Source organism: Eubalaena glacialis, chromosome 8 (genome assembly GCF_028564815.1).
Source record: "Eubalaena glacialis isolate mEubGla1 chromosome 8, mEubGla1.1.hap2.+ XY, whole genome shotgun sequence".
Taxonomy (NCBI): Eukaryota; Metazoa; Chordata; class Mammalia; order Artiodactyla; family Balaenidae; genus Eubalaena; species Eubalaena glacialis.
Window position 1 is genome coordinate 91,672,536 of NC_083723.1, and position 20,588 is coordinate 91,693,123.

At 38.3% G+C, this 20,588-nt stretch overlaps 1 protein-coding gene across 2 annotated transcripts in view; it reads right to left on the reverse strand.

Annotated features, from left to right (window-relative positions):
* The window catches only part of TMEM168 (transmembrane protein 168), a 55,701-nt gene extending 35,770 nt beyond the window's left edge, over nucleotides 1-19,931 (reverse strand). The window contains exons 1-2 of one of the 2 annotated variants that reach the window (XM_061197950.1): nucleotides 19,711-19,931; nucleotides 15,077-15,206 (exon numbers count right to left, since the gene is read on the reverse strand). Coding sequence is in view for 1 of the 2 variants with exons in the window: in XM_061197949.1 (XP_061053932.1) it covers nucleotides 13,953-15,080 (1,128 nt within the window). In the remaining variant the exon portion in view is untranslated. Of the gene's footprint in view, nucleotides 1-13,952; nucleotides 15,207-19,710 lie in introns of both variants that reach the window. The other variant, XM_061197949.1, reaches the window with a different exon arrangement.
* Between the last annotated feature and the right edge of the window lie 657 nt (nucleotides 19,932-20,588).

The following is a 20,588-nucleotide window of genomic DNA, read 5'->3' on the forward strand; positions in this document are numbered from 1 at the left end:
AAACTTGTACAGTGTGTTGAATCTTACTTCTTCCCATGGACAAAATAGAGATGTTATTTTAAATAATCTGTATGCTCATTTCCAACTCTAAAAATACATGGAACTAAGTGTTAAGAGTAAAGGCTGTGAGGGCAGACTGCCTGGATTCACACCAGCTGTGTAGCCTCAAGCAAGTTTCCTAATCTCTCAAGCATGTTTCTTCTCTACAAAATGGGAATAATAATGGTACCTATCTCAGAGTGTCATGAGGATTAAATAAATACACTCAAAGTACATAGAATGGTGGATAGCACATAAAAAACAGTTAATAACTGGTAAGCTGTATTATCAAAATGAAAATATCTCCAGTTATTAATTTTAAAAAAATTTGTTTAAAAGCTGGAAAATCAGGGCAAAGGAGAAATTCATGTTCTTGTTTCATGAATAAAATAATATTCAGATCATTGTTATTGTTGTTTTAGAGGAAAAAAGCATCTACCCCTGTTTCATTGTGTTCTGGCAGAATGCATAAAACATCAAATTAAAAGCATAACTTCAAGCTAAAAAGACTTAGTGTCCCCTCCTCTCATCTAGACTAAAATATCTCAAAACTTTAGGAAGAGAAATGAAACAAAACAAAAAATTATGAAACGTGAACTTCTAGTTTTGGCAACAGATTTGAAAACTCCCTGCTCCCCATGTCAAGTGAGATAATATGGCTGATCCAGCCATCTTGCTAGAAATGAAACCGTGCTGCATCTGTGGATTCCCTCCCTTCCTTGGATATGAAGCTGGTCTTGTTACATCTGTCAAACCCAGTGACTGCTAGTGCTTCCCCTACAGAGAAATTAACGGTGATTATGGTTTTTCTGGTTTGGGTCAAAGGGCTCCTCCAAAAGTTGCATCAGAACCCCATGGAATCTGCAAATGACAGTGGGTAGCAAGGAAAGGCACATAAAATCTCATGTGAAAGATTTCACAGAAAATTCCTAAACAAAAGAGCAAGCCATGGGGTATGCTTCCTTGGGTATCTGGACACTTTCCTCCCTTTTTATCCTTGTGTGAATTGTCAAGTATCAATTTCAGAAAAGCCTATGGCTGAGCAATAAAACTAGCACCAAATGGCTATGGTACTGTGTAAGTACTTCTTATTGACTTATTTAAGGAAAAAAAGTACAAAAGAGGAAAGCAAGCAGCAAATTCAATGAACATAACATAAATTGCAGGAAACAGCTGTAACGTTGCATTTTAAAATTGGAATGAGATTATGAACAAAACACAACAGAAGTTAATGGTAAAATTCCAGCTTTTTAATGTACATGACTTGGAATGATACTACTGACTCATTCTGAAAATGTTATTAAATTCAGTAAAACTAACAAAAAACAAAGCTATCCATGTGGGGTTAGCGAGAGATTCTACTCAAATGAGGTCAAAGATTTCTTAGGTATGACATCAAAAGATAATTCATAAAAGAAAAAAATGGATAAATTAGAGTATAGAAAAATTAAGAACTGCTCTTCAGAAAACAAGAAAAAAGGCCACTTGGAGCAAATATTAGCAAGTCATGCATCTAATAAAGGACTTATATCTCAATACAACATGAAAACAAACAACCCAATTTTAAAAATTGCCGAGATCTGAAATTCTCATGACAAGTAATCACATGAAAAGATACTTAACGTCTTTAGCTACTACAGAAATAGCAAATAAAAACCACAACGAGTTACCACTACACACCTATAAGAATAGTTAAAAAACAAAACAAAGAGATAACTCCCATACACTGTGGGTGAGAATGCAAAATGGTACAGCCACTTTGGAAAAGAGTTTGGCAGTTTCTATAAAGTTAAACATGGCTCATACGTTTATCATACAACCCACACCAGGTAAAATAAAAACCTATGTTAACACAAAACCCTGTCTATGAATGTTTACAGCAGCTTTATTTATAATCACCAAAAACTAATTTCAATGTCCCTCCATTGAGTAATGAACACACTGTGAGACATCCACATAATGGAATACTGCTCAGCAATATGAAGGAATAAACTGATATTATAACACAACAACATAGATGAATCTCACATGAATTATGCTAAGTGAAAGGAGCCAGACTCAAACAGCTATACACTGTATGATTTCATGTATATGACACCCCATAAAAGAGTTTAGGGACAGAAAACAGTTTAGTTGCCAAGTACTGGGGGTTGGGAGTGGGACTGACTACAAAGGGGCGGCAGGGAATTTTGGGGGGTGATGGAACTGCTCTATATTTTGAATGTAGTGGTCAAACAACTATATGCATTTGCAAAATTCACAGAATTGTACACTAAAAAGGGTGAATATTACTGTATGCAAATTTTTCCTTAATAAAAATTTTGTGTTAAGTTATGTAAAGCTAAAAAACCCCCAAACTGGGAGGGTGGGAGGGAGGGAGATGCAAGAGGGAAGAGATATGGCAACATATGTATATGTGTAACTGATTCACTTTGTTGTAAAGCAGAAGCTAGCACACCATTGTAAAGCAATTATACTTCAATAAAGATGTTTAAAAAAAAAAAAAAAAAAAAAAAAAAAAAACCCCAAACTACTGACATGCAAAAAAGCTTAAAATAAGAAAAAGTGGCTAAGCCCATTTTGGGAAGTAAGGTCTAAGCCACATTGTGCTCCATGAGGCAGATTAGTCTCATGTCTGTGTCTGTTTGGTTTTACTTTTCTGGTAGTAAAATGAGAGTACATTTGACTGCCTAAAAATATACTTTAAAAAATAAACCTACTCTAAAATGTTTTGTTAATAACAAATGCCCACTAGGTCATCAACTCAATGAAATCCATCATCCTACATTCCCATCCACTCCCTTCAGTCTCTCAACATCTTTTTAATATTTAGACTATCTAAATACCATGTCAAAACACTCTTCATCTCTAAATTTCATCAATTTATTTCAAATTCTCTATAAATTTTACTTTTCAACAAGATCTGTTTTTCCCTTGATACTTCTATCAGTTATATCCTTAGCTCAGCAATTTTTCCCTGTCACCTTAGTCCAGGTCCTTATCTCTTGCTCTTAGCTAGTCTTCTAGATTTCAGTCTACCTCTACTTTCATTGATCCTACCTATGGCTGACTATTTGATCTACTCAAAAGGCTTTAGTTTCTCATTTTTTTCCTGCCACATTGGGTCTGCCCCCACCCAATCAGTTTTCCAGTGGAAATCCATCCACTGAAGGATATTTTAATGGGACAGAGGGGAAAATCAGTTTTACACTTTAGTATTACTCTCACAGAAATGTGAAAAATGGGTTTAGATTACATTATTAAAAAGCTAATCAGTATCAATATCATTTAGGAATGTTAAGCAAAAATAGTTCAAGAAAAATCTAATTGGAAGAATTTGAGATGATCTCACGGAACACTGGGCAGAGCACAGATTAGTTAAATTAAAATTAAGTTTAGGGACTTCCCTGGTGGTCCAGCGGTTAAGACTCCACGCTCCCAATGCAGGGGGCCCGGGTTCGATCCCTGCTCAGGGAAATAGACCCTGCATGCTGCAACTAAAAGATCCCACATGGTGCAACTAAGGATCCCCCATGTTGCAACTAAAAAAAAGATCCCACACTCAGCAGTGAAGATCCCGCGTGCCGCAACTAAGACCTGGCGCAGCCAAATAAATAAATAAATGGTTTTTTTAAAAAATTAAGTTTAGAAAGTTAATTGCATCATACTGTTATCCATAGTGGCTGTACCAATTTACATTCTCACCAATAGTGTAGGAGGGTTCCCTTTTCTCCACACCCTCTCCAGCATTTATTATTTGTAGAGTTTTTGATGATGGTCTTAAAAAACTGAAAACAGAGCTACCATATGATCTGGCAATCCCACTCCTGAGGATATAAACCATAATTCAATAAGATACATGCACCCCAATGTTCACTGCAGCACTATTTACAATAGCCAAGACATGAAAGCAATCTAAGTGTCCACTGAGAGATGAATGGATAAAGAAGATGTGGCACATATATACAATGGAATACTACTCAGCCATAAAAAAGAATGAAATAATGCCATTTGCAGCAAGATGGATGGACCTAGACATTATCATACTAAGTGAAGTAAGTCTGAGAAAGACAAATATCATATAATATCACTTATATGCGGAATCTAAAAAAATACAAATGAACTTATTTACAAAACAGAAAGACTCACAGACATAGAGAACAAATTTATGGTTACCAAAGGGGAAATGTGGGAAGGAGGGATAAATTAGGAATTTGACAGTAACAAACACACTACTATATATAAAATAGATAAACAACAAGGACCTACTGTATAGCACAGGGAACTATACTCCATATTTTTTAATAACCTATATGGGAAAAGAATCTGAAAAAGAATATTTTATACATATACATAAACTGAATCACTTTGCTGTACACCTGAAACTAACACAACATTGTAAATCAACTATACTTCAATTTAAAAAAAAAAAGTTAATTGCATCAAAGACACAATGCCTACACCACAAGCAGCAGTTACCAAACAGCAACTAATGCATACAAAACTCTGATAGATACACATTAGTCTTGAATAGCTAAATTAATACCTTGCCACTCAGTGGGTGGACTGCTGACTAGGACTTTCTGCATAACTTTTAAGATTTTTGGAAATGCAGAGTTTCAGGCTCTCCCCCAAAATTACTTAATTCCAGTCTTTGGGATTTTAACAAGATCCCCACATGATTCCTATGTCTATTAAAGGTTGAGAAGCACTGGTCTAAAACAGGAGTTGGCAAACTCTGTAAACAGCTAGCTAGTTAATGTTACATTTTGCAAGCCATTAGGTGACTGTTGTAACTATTCAACTATGCTGTTTATCATAAAGATAAAAAGGTCGATACATTAAAAAGGTATAATTAAAGATGTACATACACCTAGAAACAGAGCCCCAAAATACATGAGGAAAGAAAATGACAGAATTGAAATGAGAAGTACACAATTTAGTTAATTTTAATGGAGATTTTCAATATCACTCTCTCAGAATTAGAAAATCAACAAGGATATAGATACATGAACACCACCACCAACCAACATAACCTAGCTGATATTTATAGAACACTTTAATCAACAACATCAGCAACTTACTCTTTTAAAGGAAACATAGTGTATTCTTGAGAATACAACACACGCCACGCTACAAAACAAGTCTTAATAAAAGACTAAAATCATACAACTATGTTCTCCAATCACCTGGAATTAAATTAGAAATCAATAATAGAAAAAATGTGGGAAATCCCCCAAATATTAAACTATCACACAATAAACTTTTAACTTTAACATAGGTCAAAGAAGAAATTGCAAAGAAAATTAGAACACATCTTGGGAGACAGCATAGTCCTGTTTTAAGGATAGATATACAGGTCAATGGAACGAAAAAGAGAGCTCATAAACTGATTTTGGACAAAAGTGCCAAGGCAATTCAACAGAGAAAGGATAGTCTTTTCAATAAATGGTGCTGGACCAATTAGAAAGCCATATTAAAAAAAAAAATCCTTACCTCATACCATAACAAAAATTAACTCAAAATGGATCATATACCTAAATGTAAAACCTAAAATGATAAAACTACTGGAAGAAAACTATAGGAGAGAAATCTTTGTGACCTAGGCCTGAGCAATGAATATCTTAGATGTGATCCTAAAAGCACAGCCCATAAAAGAAAAAGTTGATAAACTGGACTTCATAAAGCTGAAAACTTGCACTCTTTAAAAGATATCATTAAAAAAAAAGATAAGCCACACACTAGGAGAAAACATTTCCAAATCATATATCTTTTTTTTTTTCTGATTTTTTTTTAAAACATCTTTATTGAAGTATAATTGCTTTACAATGGTGTATTAGTTTCTGCTTTATAACAAAGTGAATCAGTTATACATATACATATGTTCCCATATCTCTTCCCTCTTGCATCTCCCTCCCTCCCACCCTCCCTATCCCACCGCTCTACGTGGTCACAAAGCACCGAGCTGATCTCCCTGTGTTATGCGGCTGCTTCCCACTAGCTATCTATTTTACATTTGGTAGTGTATATATGTCCATGACACTCTCTCACCCTGTCACATCTCACCCCTCCCCCTCCCCATATCCTCAAGTCCATTCTCTAGTAGGTCTGTGTCTTTATTCCCGTCTTGCCACTAGGTTCTTCATGACCATTTTTTTTTTCCCTTAGATTCCATATATATGTGTTAGCATACTATATTTGCTTTTCTCTTTCTGACTTATTCACTCTGTATGACAGACTCTAACTCCATCCACCTCATTACAAGTACCTCCATTTCATTTCTTTTTATGGCTGAGTAATATTCCATTGTATATATGTGCCACATCTTCTTTATCCATTCATCCGATGATGGACACTTAGGTTGCTTCCATGTCCTGGCTACTGTAAATAGAGATGCAATGAACATTTTGGTACATGACTCTTTTTGAATTATGGTTTTCTCAGGGTATATGCCCAGTAGTGTCCAAATCATATATCTGATAAAAGGCTTGTATTCAGAATATAAAAACAATGCTTAAAATTCAATCATAAGGAAAACTTCTGCTGCCAGTGTCCTTGTCCCCGCAATGAGCCACAGCCACCCACTGCCTCTGCAGGAGAGCCTACAACACCAGCAGGATATCGAATCCCTAACAGGAGGGTAGACTGGTTCTAAGGGGGCTGATCAACCGCCGGGTGGCTGACAGGGTCTTGATGCTCCGGTCGGGTGTCAGGCCTGAGCCTCTGAAGCGGGAGAGCCGAATTCAGGATATTGGACCACCAGAGACCTCCCGGCACCAAGTAATATGAATCAGCAAGAGCACTCCCAGAGATCTCCATCTCAACGCTAAGACCCAGATATACTCAACGACCAGCAAGCTTCAGTGCTGGACACCCCATGCCAAAAAACTAACAAGACAGGAACACAACCCCACCCATTAGCAGAGAGGCTGCCTAAAATCATAATAAGGTCACAGACACCCCAAAACACACCACTGGACACGGTCCTGCCCACCACAAAGACAAGATCCAGCCTCATCCACCAGAACACAGGCACCAGTCCCCTCCAAGAAGAAGCTTACACAACCCACTGAACCAACCTTACCCACTGGGGGCAGACACCAAAAACAATGGGAACTACGAACCTGCAGCCTGTGAAAAGGAGACCCCAAACACAGTAAGCTAAGCAAAATGAGAAAACACAGAAATATGCAGCAGATGAAGGAGCAAAGTAAAACCCCACCAGACCAAACAAATGAAGAGGAAATAGGCAGTCTACCTGAAAAAGAATTCACAGTAATGATAGTAAAGATGATCTAAAATCTTGGAGATAGAATGGAGAAAATACAAGAAACATTTAACAAGGACCTAGAAGAACTAAAGAGCAAAAAAACAGTAATGAACAACACAATAAATGAAATTAAAAATTCTCTACAAGGAATCAATAGCAGAATAACTAAGGCAGAAGAACGGATAAGTGACCTGGAAGATAAAATAGTGGAAATAACTACCGCAGAGCAGAATAAAGAAAAAAGAATGAAAAGAATCGAGGATAGTCACAGAGACTTCTGAGACAACATTAAACGCACCAACATTCGCATTACAGGGGTCCCAGAAGAAGAGAAAAAAAAAGGGACTGAGAAAATATATGAAGAGATTATAGTTGAAAATTTCCCTAATATGGGAAAGGAAATAAGTCGAGGATGCGCAGAGAGTCCCATACAGGATAAATCCAAGGAGAAACACGTCAAGACACATGTTAATCAAACTATCAAAAATTAAATACAAAGAAAAAATATTAAAAGCAGCAAGGGAAAAAAAAACAAATAACATACAAGGGAATCCCCATAAGGTTAACAGCTGATTTTTCAGCACAAACTTTGCAAGCCAGAAGGGAATGGCAAGACATATTTAAAGTGATGAAAGGGAAAAACCTACAACCAAGATTACTCTACCCAGCAAGGATCTCATTCAGATTTGACAGAGAAATTAAAACCTTTACAGACAAGCAAAAGCTAAGAGAATCCAGCACCACCAAACCAGCTTTACAACAAATGCTGAAGGAACTTCTCTAGGCAGGAAACACAAGAGAAGGAAAAGACCTACAATAACAAACACAAAACAATTAAGAAAATGGTAATAGGAACATACATATCGATAATTACCTTAAATGTAAATGGATTAAATGCTTCAACCAAAAGACATAGACGGGCTGAATGGATACAAAAACAAGACCCATATTTATGCTGTCAACAAGAGACCCACTTCAGACCTAGGGACACATACAGACTGAAAGTGAGGGGATGGAAAAAGAAATTCCATGCAAATGGAAATCAAAAGAAAGCTGGAGTAGCAATTCTCATATCAGACAAAACAGACTTTAAAATAAAGACTACTACAAGAGACAAAGAAGGACACTACATAATGATCAAGGGATCAATCCAAGAAGATATAACAATTGTAGATATTTATGCACCCAACATAGGAGCACCTCAATACCTAAAGTAAATGCTAACGGCCATAAAAGGGGAAATTGACAGGAATACAATCATAGTAGGGGACTTTAACATCCCACTTTCACCAACAGACAGATCATCCAAAATGAAAATAAATAAGGAAACACATGCTTTAAATGATACATTAAACAAGATGAACTTAATTGATATGTATAGGACATTCCATTCAAAAACAACAGAATACACTTTCTTCTCAAGTGCTCGTGGAACATCCTCCAGGAAAGATCATATCTTGGGTCACAAATCACGCCTTGGTAAATTTAATAAGAAAATTGAAATCATATCAAGTAACTTTTCTGACCACAACGCTACGAGACTAGATATCAATTACAGGAAAAAATCTTTAAAACATACAAACACATGGAGGCTAAACAATATGTTACTTAATAACCAAGAGATCACTGAAGAAATCAAAGAAGAAATCCAAAAGTACCTAGAAACAAATGACAATGTAGACACGACAACCCAAAACCTATAGGATGCAGCAAAAGCAGTTCTAAGAGGGAAGTTTATAGCAATACAATCCTACCTCAAGAAACAAGAAACATCTCAAATAAACAAGCTAACCTTACACCTAAAGCAATTAGAGAAAGAAGAACAAAAAAACACCCAAAGTTATCAGAAGGGAAGAAATCATAAAGATCAGATCAGAAATAAATGAAAAAGAAATGAAGGACACAATAGCAAAGATCAATAAAAATAAAAGCTGGTTCTTTGAGAAGATAAACAAAACTGATAAACCATTAGCCAGACTCATCAAGAAAAACAGGGAAAAGACTCAAATCAACAGAATCAGAAATGAAAAAGGAGAAGTAACAACTGACACCGCAGAAATAAACAGGATCATGAGAGATCACTACAAGCAACTATATGCCAATAAAATGAACAACCTGGAAGAAATGGACAAATTCTTAGAAAAGCACAACCTTCCGAGATTGAACCAGGAAGAAATAGAAAATATAAACAGACCAATCACAAGCACTGAAATTGAGGCTGTGATTAAAAATCTTCCAACAAACAAAAGCCCAGGACCAGATGGCTTCACAGGCGAATTCTATCAAACATTTAGAGAAGAGCTAACACCTATCCTTCTCAAACTCTTCCAAAATATACCAGAGGGAGGAACACTCCCCAGCTCATTCTACGAGGTCACCATCACCCTGATACCAAAACCAGACAAAGATGTCACAGAAAAAGAAAACTACAGGTCAATATCACTGATGAACATAGATGCAAAAATCCGCAACAAAATCCTAGCAAACAGAATCCAACAGCACATTAAAAGGATCATACACCATGATCAAGTGGGGTTTATCCCAGGAACGCAAGGATTCTTCAATATATGTGAATCAATCAATGTGATACACCATATTAAGAAACTGAAGGATAAAAACCATATGATAATCTCAATAGATGCAGAAAAAGCTTTCAACAAAATTCAACACCATTTATGATAAAAACTCTCCAGAAAGTAGGCATAGAGGGAACTTACCTCAACATAATAAAAGCCATATATGATGAACCCACAGCCAACATCTTCCTCAATGGTGAAAAACTGAAACCATCTCCACTAAGATCAGGAACAAGACAAGGTTGCCCACTCTCACCACTATTGTTCAACATTGTTTCGGAAGTTTTAGCCACAGCAATCAGAGAAGAAAAAAGAAATAAAAGGAATCCAAATCGGAAAAGAAGAAGTAAAGCTGTCACTGTATGCAGATGACATGATACTATATACAGAGAATCCTAAAGATGCTACCAGAAAACTACTAGAGCTAATCAATGAATCTGGTAAAGCAGCAGGATACAAAATCAATGCACAGAAATCTCTTGCATTCCTATATACTAATGATGAAAAATCTGAAAGAGAAATTAAGGAAACACTCCCATTTACCACTGCAACAAAAAGAATAAAATACCTAGGAATAAACCTACCTAAGGGGACAAAAGACCTGTATGCAGAAAACTATAAGACACTGATGAAAGAAATTAAAGATGATACAAACAGATAGAGAGATAGACCATGTTCTTGGATTGGATGAATCAACATTGTGAAAATGACTATCCTACCCAAAGCAATCTACAGATTCAATGCAATCCCTATCAAACTACCGATGGCATTTTTCACAGAACTAGAACAAAAACTTTCACAATTTGTATGGAAACACAAAAGACCCCGAATAGCCAAAGCAATCTTGAGAAAGAAAAACGGAGCTGGAGGAATCAGGCTCCCTGACTTCAGACTACACTACAAAGCTACAGTAACCAAGACAGTATGGTACTGGCACAAAAACAGAAATATAGATCAATGGAACAAGATAGAAAGCCCAGAGATAAACCCACGCACATATGGTCACCTTATCTTTGATAAAGGAGGCAAGAATATACAATGAAGAAAAGACAGCCTCTTCAATAAGTGGTGCAGGGAAAACTGGACAGCTACATGTAAGAGAATGAAATTAGAACACTCCCTAACACCATACACAAAAATAAACTCAAAATGGATTAAACACCTAAATGTAAGGCCAGACACTATAAAACTCTTGGAGGAAAACATAGGCAGAACACTCTATGACATCAATCACAGCAAGATCCTTTTGACCCACCTCCTAGACAAATGGAAATAAAAACAAAAACAAATGGGATCTAATGAAACTTAAAAGCTTTTGCACAGCAAAGTAAAACATAAACAAGATGCAAAGACAACCCTCAGAATGGGAGAAAATATTTGCAAACAAAGCAACTGACAAAGGATTAACCTCCAAAATGTACAAGCAGCTCATGCAGCTCAATATCAAAAAAACAGACAACCCAATCCAAAAATGGGCAGAAGACCTAAACAGACATTTCTCCAAAGAAGATGTACAGATTGCCAACAAACACATGAAAGGATGCTCAACATCACTAATCATTAGAGAAATGCAAATCAAAACTACAATGAGGTATCACCTCACACCAGTCAGAATGGCTATCATTAAAAAATCTACAAACAACAAATGCTGGAGAGGGTGTGGAGAAAAGGGAACCCTCTTGCACTGTTGGTGGAATGTAAATTGATACAGCCACTATGGAGAACAGTATTGAGGTTCCTTAAAAAACTAAAAATAGGACTACCATACGACCCACTACTGGGTATATACCCTGAGAAAAGCAAAATTCAGAAAGAGTCATGTACCACAATGTTCATTGCAACTGTATTTACAATAGCCAGGACGTGGAAGCAACCTAAGTGTCCATCGACAGATGAATGGATAAAGAAGATGTGGCACATAAATACAATGGAATATTACTCAGCCATAAAAGGAAATGAAATTGAGTTATTTGTAGTGAGGTGGATGGACCTAGAGTCTGTCACACAGAGTGAAGTAAGTCAGAAAGAGAAAAGCAAATACTGTAATGTTAACACATATATATGGAATCTAAGAAAGAAAAAAAAAAGGTTCTGATGAACGTAGGGACAGGACAGGAATAAAGACGCAGACGTAGAGAATGGACTTGGGGACACAGGGAGGGGGAAGAGTAAGCTGAGACGAAGTGAGAGAGTAGCACTGACATATATACACTACCAAATGTAAAATATATAGTGGGAAGCAGCTGCATTGCACGGGGAGATCAGCTGGGTGCTTTGTGACCACCTAGAGGGGTGGGATAGGGAGGGTGGGAGGGAGACGCAAGAGGGAGGAGATATGGGGCTATATGTATATGTATAGCTGATTCACTTTGTTATACAGCAGAAACTAAGACACCATTGTAAAGCAGTTATACTCCAATAAAGATGTTAAAAAAAAATTCAATCATAAGAAGACAACCCAATTTAGATCAAAAAAAGATATGAATAGATACTTTAGCAAAGGTAAGTGAATGACTAATACACACATTAAAAGATGCTCAACATCATTAGTCATTAGAGACACGCAAATTAAAATCACAATAAGATACCACTGCACACCTACATTAAGGGCCATTCTCAAGTAGATAAACTTTAAGAGTTGACTGGACGGTGAGAATCTGGAAACTGTCTTAAAATTATCTTTGTTGACAGACTCATTGGAAAGCTTCTGTGTATCTCCAGTAGTACACACACCATGTTTAAGACCACTTGTATGAGAAAACAAAAATTTGGTGACTTACAAAATATTTGGTTTCAGGATTTGATGATCAGAAAGGTGTCAAGCATGAATGAGGCTGATTTGGAAATGAAAAAAAGTCGGGTTGGGAAAGGAGCTAACAGGAAGGAGAGAAGAGAGGAAGAGGAAGTAGAACTCTTGGTAGAGTTCTCATCCATCATCATTGTTCTGATAGTCCCTAGCACTGGCAAATAGAGTAAGATATCCTCAGGCAACACCCATGATTTTTTTTTTTAAATCATCTTGTTGACTCCCACACAGGCTCCATGTCCTAGCCCACAATGACTAAAATGTACCATTCCCAGGCAAGTCTCCACATCTCCTCTTCAGACACTCACATCGACAAATCACTCTGCTGCAACTGGTGCAAAGCAGAGAACTGCACCAAGCAAAATTCACCTTCATTTTTGCCCTACACCACAACCTGATGTACCCAAATTATAGTATTTGTCACACTGTAATAATAATTATTGGTTTACGTGCCTTGCCTCTTCCGCCTCCCATTAGAGATTGTGCCTTCTTTAATGACAGAGACATTTTTTACTCATCTCGAGATCTTCAGCACCAGTACAGTACCTGATATACAGTACAGTCAATAAATGTTCAGAGAATGGAAGACTGATATAAACTATAGATATAAACTCTAGCCATATAGTTTGAATGTCTTTGTCTACAAAAGACCTTTTTTTAAAAAAAAAAAAACATACTGTGGGCAGCAAATGTATTGTAAAACTAGTTTTTTCTTTCTTAGGAGAGGCTCTAATCTGTAATTAAGAATCTGATATGTTATTATATAACTAATCACCTTTTACATAAAATCTTAGGGAAATGACTATAGAAAAGAAATGTAGTGAGGAGACCAATGGACTAGACAGAAGCTAGGTAACCTAGTTCTGGCTAGTACCAGTGACTCTGGATATGTTTTCTGGCTTTCAGTTTCCTCATGTGTAAAGTGAAAAAATTAAAGAACAATCTCTAAGCACCCTTCAAATGTTAATATTCTAAGGATCTTTAATCCATGAGTGTTTCATTAATGAACAATCAGAAGGTAGGAGGCATGTCACATGCTGAGTATTCCTAATATTTTGGTTCCTCTTGCTAGAAAGCAAATGAAATTATCCTGTCAATATTCATTCAGTACTTCAATTCCAGGAACAAAATTAAGTAAGTGCCCCGCCATCTACTTCTGAAATCAGGAACTTGACCTTTCAATTCTAATAATTCAACTCTTGAAGCAAGCATTTAATCACATATCGTAGGCACTGACATAATAAACAAACTGTAAGCTTACCTGCCAGGAAACTGCTCCCAAAATTGCTGTTGCAAGAAGACTAAAAAAAACTAACTGCTCTGAAATTAAACAAAAGTGGCGCATCCCTTTGGATGCCATGATTCTATCTAGGTTATTGTTATCTACCCTGTGAGTAAAATATACTTTATGGCAGTCATTTAATTTGGAATGGAATCCCCAAAGAGTTAAAAGAAAAATAATATGGCAAATCATCCAGAATATTCCAAAAATGGAAAAGCCTGGTATTACAAAATACCAGAGATGAGTGTCTCTAAGTTTAAATGCTGAAAGAATGAAAAATGTAAGCTCAATCATCCCAGTGAAAACAACAGAAAGTCTTCTGCAAATTCTTCCACGGTACAAATAGGGTTTCCACCTTTCAGTCACTGAAAGTCCACTAAAATAAATGTCAAGGAAAGGATCAGTTATCAGGCAAATAAAAAAACATGCAAAAGCAATTGGATTTTGGGGAGTTTCCAATGCGGAGAAAAACAGCAAGACTGCAAAAATAACTAAGTTTGGAATAGCTAGAAAAGACTTCATTCTCAAGTCAATAATCAGCATGGCCAAAGCTACAACAAGTAAAATGACACTCAGAGACTTTTCTACCAACATAGTTGTGCTGGCAATGGCAAATCCAACAAGTTCCAGAAATTCAACTGTGGTTAGTAAGGTGGGTCGATGACGGACATAACCAGAAATTCTCTCCACCAAAGAGCATAGTATCCTTAATACTATGGAAGTCAGAAGCAAATATTTGGTTGATTCTTCTTTCACATCATTTTTAAAGGATGAATTATCAAGAAAACACAGGAGGCCAAGCAAGAATCCAAACCAAAGATTGGACAGACTTAAACTTGCTGCTTCCATTGAAAAATAATAATAGAGTATGCTGGCAATTCCAAGAACAAAAAGACCAAGAATAAAAATTACCAAAATTAAGGAATTTGCTGTTTTTTCCCATCTTACATAAAGACCTAAGCATATAGCAACCAGTAGATTAATTCTGGCTAAATAGCCAAGATAACGCACTGAAGAATGCATGTTCACTTCTCTGTTTACTTCTTCCAGTCTTGTCATTGCTAAATAGAGACAATGACTAAAGCAATAACGCAGTGATTTACACATTAATCTGTCAATCTGGGCTTTCTCCCCACGTTACAAAAATTAACTGTTTGTATTTCATCCAGCAAATCCAATGTTTCTGTAACTCCTATTTCAGCATTTTCTCTGGTAGAATTTGTTTGTAGTGATCTAAAAAGAAGAAAAAATATTTCGTTGTTAATTTTATGTAATTTGCCTTTCACATGTATCTTCCTTATACAAAATAACAAATAAGTGAGCAATAAAGTTTGTTCTGAAACCCAGCTTAAAATGTGATTTGCATGTATCTTAATGGTAATTGTCTCTGGCTTAAAACCTCTGCAGTTTATCCAAACAAAAATGGAGATTTTTTTCTACTCATCCTATGCTAGGATTGTATGACTAAGTCACCATCAATGAAACTGTTTTCCAGAGATGGTGAGGAATTCACCTAATTCATTTTTACTCCGATATCTGGTATTTCAACAACATGCAAAGATGAGATATTCAACTTAGATGTAGCAGATGCGTCTGGCACAATGGAAAGCTACTCAACTCTTAAATGAAACAAGGGACCTCATCATTACCTCTAATTTGAAAAGCATCAGTATCCAATAATAGCAACCATTACTACCTGCCTAAAATCATCTACATCTTTTTACCAGTCACCTCTAAAATGAGATGAAATCTTAGTTTAACAGTGTTTAACTAATAAACTTATTAGAAGTTTAACTGTATTAAAGTTACTCAGTCACTAAAGTTGATCCATAATTCTCCCTGTACTTTTTCCTCTACTAAATTACTTTGATTATCAAACCTACAATCTTTGTAGCAAACCAATTCTGGACCTTTCTAGTCAAAACTGTAAAGTTGGAATGCTAACCAATATTTATTGTAAGGTAAATTTTAAAAACTATAATTTTACTTTTAAAAAGTTACCATAACAATTATTTGTTAAAGGACCCAGATAATTAATTCAATCTTAAGTGCCCCTTCAAGTTGCACTTCAAACATGATGTAGTCAAAAAATGATTTAACTATCTACTACATAATTCTTCAAATTTTCTAGTATGCTATTTCAGAAGAAATGATCCATGCAATGGCTCATGGTCACACTGAATATCCATAGAGAACTCAATCAATAAAAACTCAAAAAGTAACTAGTTTGTGATAAGCTTATTTATACTTTCTAATAGCAGGACACTAAAAGAAAGACCCAAGAGAAATATGAGATAACTTGGAATTAACTCTTAATTACCCATTTGGCTGGAAAAGAATGTCACCAGGTGACAGCTTTAGGGTCTCTGGGAGGTTCCAAGTATTATTACTAATTTACATGTTCAAAATGTATATTTTTTACAGCTACGTTTATTTCATTAACTAAGAATGCTTATTTTTCCTCAATTACATTTTCATTCAATCATTTCTTAAGAAACCACACACCACTAAAGAAAATATCTTCCTTGGTATATTTAGGTTTTATCTTTTTACTTAAGAAACTGATAGTATCTAGAGTGCATTGCATTTTTTTAAACATTACTTCTATGTGTTATATAATCATTCAACAAATATGTTGGAATATATGTCCTCAAAAGGTCGATGGTACAGTCTGGGCTCAGATCACTGAACACTGTTGGAGAAAAAAAAATCACACACCAGACTAAAGGGTTGCCACTCAACTCATGAGACATACTTCTGTGTTTCTCTGGTCAACACACTCTCATTCTCTGTGATTATGCAAACCTCTTTTCCCTATCCTCAAATCGCTGACATCCACTTCCTGCCAAATTCTCACCAGATGCCTTTGCCTCCAATGAAGTCATCAGAAGGGAGCTTACTTGAGTTTCCAACACCACAAACTCACCTCTATCTACATTTCCTGATTCAAGAAAAGAAGGCTGTCCCTTCCCTATCTAAGGCTACATCTTTTAGCCACACACGTATCTCTTCCCCTCTGCCTCTTCCAGAACTTCACATTCTCTCCTCTCGCGTTAAACTCCAACTCTTCTCTTATCCATTGGCACTTAACCACTTGCAAAGCTCTTTTTAAAAAATGATACCAAAAAAAAAAAAATACAGAAACAGAAACAACAAACAAAACTAAAACAATCCTCGCTAATCCTCATCTCTTCTTCCAAGTTCAATCTTTGGTCCTCTTGACAGCCAATATTTGACTGCTTTACTTCTCACACCAACTAAACCGTGGTTTCCACCACACAACAACAAACTGTTCTGCCAAGTTCTAACATAACCTGCAAATTCCTAAATCCCATAGGTACTTTTCACTCATTATCTTGCACATTCTTCAAACAACCTTTGACGTTTTTGACTCCTTTCACCTTCTGAAACCTGCCCTTCCTTTAGCTTCCAAAGACCAGTCTCCAGATTTTCTTCCTAACTCATTGATCTCTCCTCTCTGTCTCCTTGCAGGGTCTTCATTCTGAATCTATCCTTTGGATGTTCAATCCCAAGCCTAGGCTCTTCTCTCACTATACAATTAAACACATATATATTAACCTACCTGACAGAAATAAAAGCACTAGCTCGGTTCTGCACTGAGGTAAAAGCTTAGAAAAAGGTAACGGAAAACACGTAAATAATAAAGTACAGCACATTCATAGCATGGAATATATGCAGCCACCCTGTTGTAGGCCAAAACCAACATGACAGAATATTATCTTTAAATAGCTAATTTACAAAAGTCTTTCCCCATTCCGACCTTCTTCAAAAGACAAACAGCCTGAATCAGAGTAAAACAACAAAGCACTGCAATCCTTTCAGTGGGTCTGCCATCACTAATGATTCAGTGGGAAATTACTTGAGAGGCAGATAAAAAAGGAGCACAGGGGGTTTCCCTGGTGGCGCAGTCGTTGAGAATCTGCCTGCTAATGCAGGGGACACAGGTTCGAGCCCTGGCCTGGGAAGATCCCACGTGCCGCGGAGCAACTAGGCCCGTGAGCCACAACTACTGAGCCTGCGCGCCTGGAGCCTGTGCTCCGCAACAAGAGAGGCCACGATAGTGAGAGGCCCGGGCAACGCGATGAAGAGTGGCCCCCGTTTGCCGCAACTAGAGAAAGCCCTCACACAGAAACGAAGACCCAACACAGCCAAAAATAAATAAATTAATTAATTTAAAAAAAAATTTTAAATATGCCAAAAAAAAAAAAAAAAGAGCACAGAAGAGTCAATCTGAATACAAGAAAAGTTAACTAACAACTGCCAGAGTCTGTTTTATAAAATCCTATATACTACTCTAAACCCTCTTCTCCTTCACCACCTGTACGTAATCGTCACCAAGTCTTGTCCACTCTTTTTCCTGCACACCTCTTAGATGTTTCTACTTCTTTTCATCCTCAAGGTTACAATCCCAATTCACCATCATCTCATGGTTGAATGTCTCCTTGCATCCACTCTTGCCCTTCTCCAAGAAGTATCTTCTTTAAAGCCAAAATTTGTCACATCATTCTGTTACGTAAAGGCCCCCAGCGGCTTCCCATCACTCTAAGCAACAAAGTCTAAACTCCTTAAAATGCCTTATAACACTCTCTTCACTGGATGCATAACTCTCCTGCCTCATCTCTTACCATTCTTCCTCTTGAACTTGTATTCTAGCCATACGGACCTTCCAGTTCTGAACTGTACTAATGCTATTCCCTCTGCAGGTGCACTCCTTTCCCTCCTCTTGGCCCCATCCCAGTCCTCACACCTGGCTCACTCCTATTCTTTACTCTTTACGCCTCAGCTTAAATGATTTTCTTAGGGCAATCACCTTGACTCATTTATATGATCCATGTACTTCCTCTGTAACAGCAAAATATTGATCATCAACTTTAAAATCTGCATTCCCCATTAGATCACAAGGTCTCTGAAAGTTTGTCTTCAATACTGTACACCAGTATTAAAGACAATACTGTTTAGCAGAAAGTTCGGCACCAAGTAGGTATTCAACACGTACTTGTTGAAGAAATAAAGACTGATGCAGAAATAACTATATTTAACAACAATGCCAATCAGTTATAGGACACGTATTAAGATACAAAGAGTAAACAAGTTGTCTAATTGGTTTGCTTCTCTCTCGGCCTTATGCCAGCCTTCACTTAATTCATCCAAGTTCCTCCAAACCAACAAGTTCTCTTTCCTGCCCTACCTCTAGGGAATCCAAGACACACTATATCACGTGCAGCGTCTTTTGACTCAGAAGCTATTTCCGTCCCATCTAGGTCGAAGTGTCAAAAGCTGAAAGAACATACTGAGCACCCAGGGTCGGGGAATTCCAGTGCTTCGGTTCTATGAATTCATGATAATAACTCTTTGGACCCATCTCATACAAGGAGAATGGCACCTCGAATACTAAATCCTACAGCAATAGGGCAGCAATAACAATTCTTCTTCCATTCTGCCTCCTCCTGGCAAGATGTGGGAGACCCAAGAAGAAGCCTCGCTGTTGTCGACCATAACCGGGCATCCAGCTGAGTGGGGAACTGCTGGGGGATACGGAGAGGCGCCCCGCCTTCCATCCTCCACCCCACACCATCAACTTCTCTCCAGGCAGGTATCCCTACCCCCGCCCCGGGAGGCCGGCTGGGCGGAGCTTGGGGCCCGCACCACTCTGAGCCCTGGGCGGTGACTGTGCCCAGGTCTCACCGCCTCGCCAGTGACCCCCTGGCCCACCTACCTGACTCGGCCGCTGCCACCAACGCTCTCTCAACCCTCGGAGTCGGCGCTGGGGCCAGCACGGTAAAGGGAGGGCCCTTGCGGCTGAGCCTGCGACTCGGAGCGGGGAGGCGGGACGCCAGGGGAGTCGAGGGCCAGAGGCCGCACGCTCTAGCACAGGCCAGTCTCGTCGGAAACTTTCTCCGTTACTGGCGCGGCTACGGCCGCCATATTCCCGCCGCCGGATCCGCGACGGTACGGAACGCCGCCGGGGTCAAGCCGCGCGACGCGCTTCCTCCCTGAGAGACGGCCCAGGCCCTGCCCCCCTCCCCGCCCAAACCCTCCGAGCGGCCGCGGACCCAGGTGCGTTCGGCGCTGCGTGAGCGCAAACGGCCCCACCTGGGGCACAAGCTGTCGCCTTCCTGGACCTGGAATGGGCGGCGAACAGGGAGCTGGGAGACCACGAAGGATCAGGCCGACCGTGACCATTAAGCCTCTAGGCCGCCACCTCGGGCTTGACCGAGACTGGGGCAAAGCGGCCGGGCCGGCCGGCCACACAAGAACAGTAAATACTGCAGGAGGCGTTGCTGCTCCTTAATACCTATCGCATAATATATAGCTTTGTGTCCACTGACCAGCTAAAAGCTCAAGCTCCTTAGGCTCGCCTTCAAAGCCCTTCTCGCCTCCTTTTCTAATTAAGACTCTCTTTCATAAACCGCCTGGGTCTTTACTCCACCGACAACGCTAAGCTCCCCCAGTCCTGACCCATTCCATTACCCCTCTCCCACCGTCCCTTACACGTTCACCGGCCCCGCATCCTGAGGGTCCTTCACATTCCAGGGCTAATTCTTCTTCGTATCTGAACGCACTAAATAAACATAAGGGGTTATTACTCGGCAG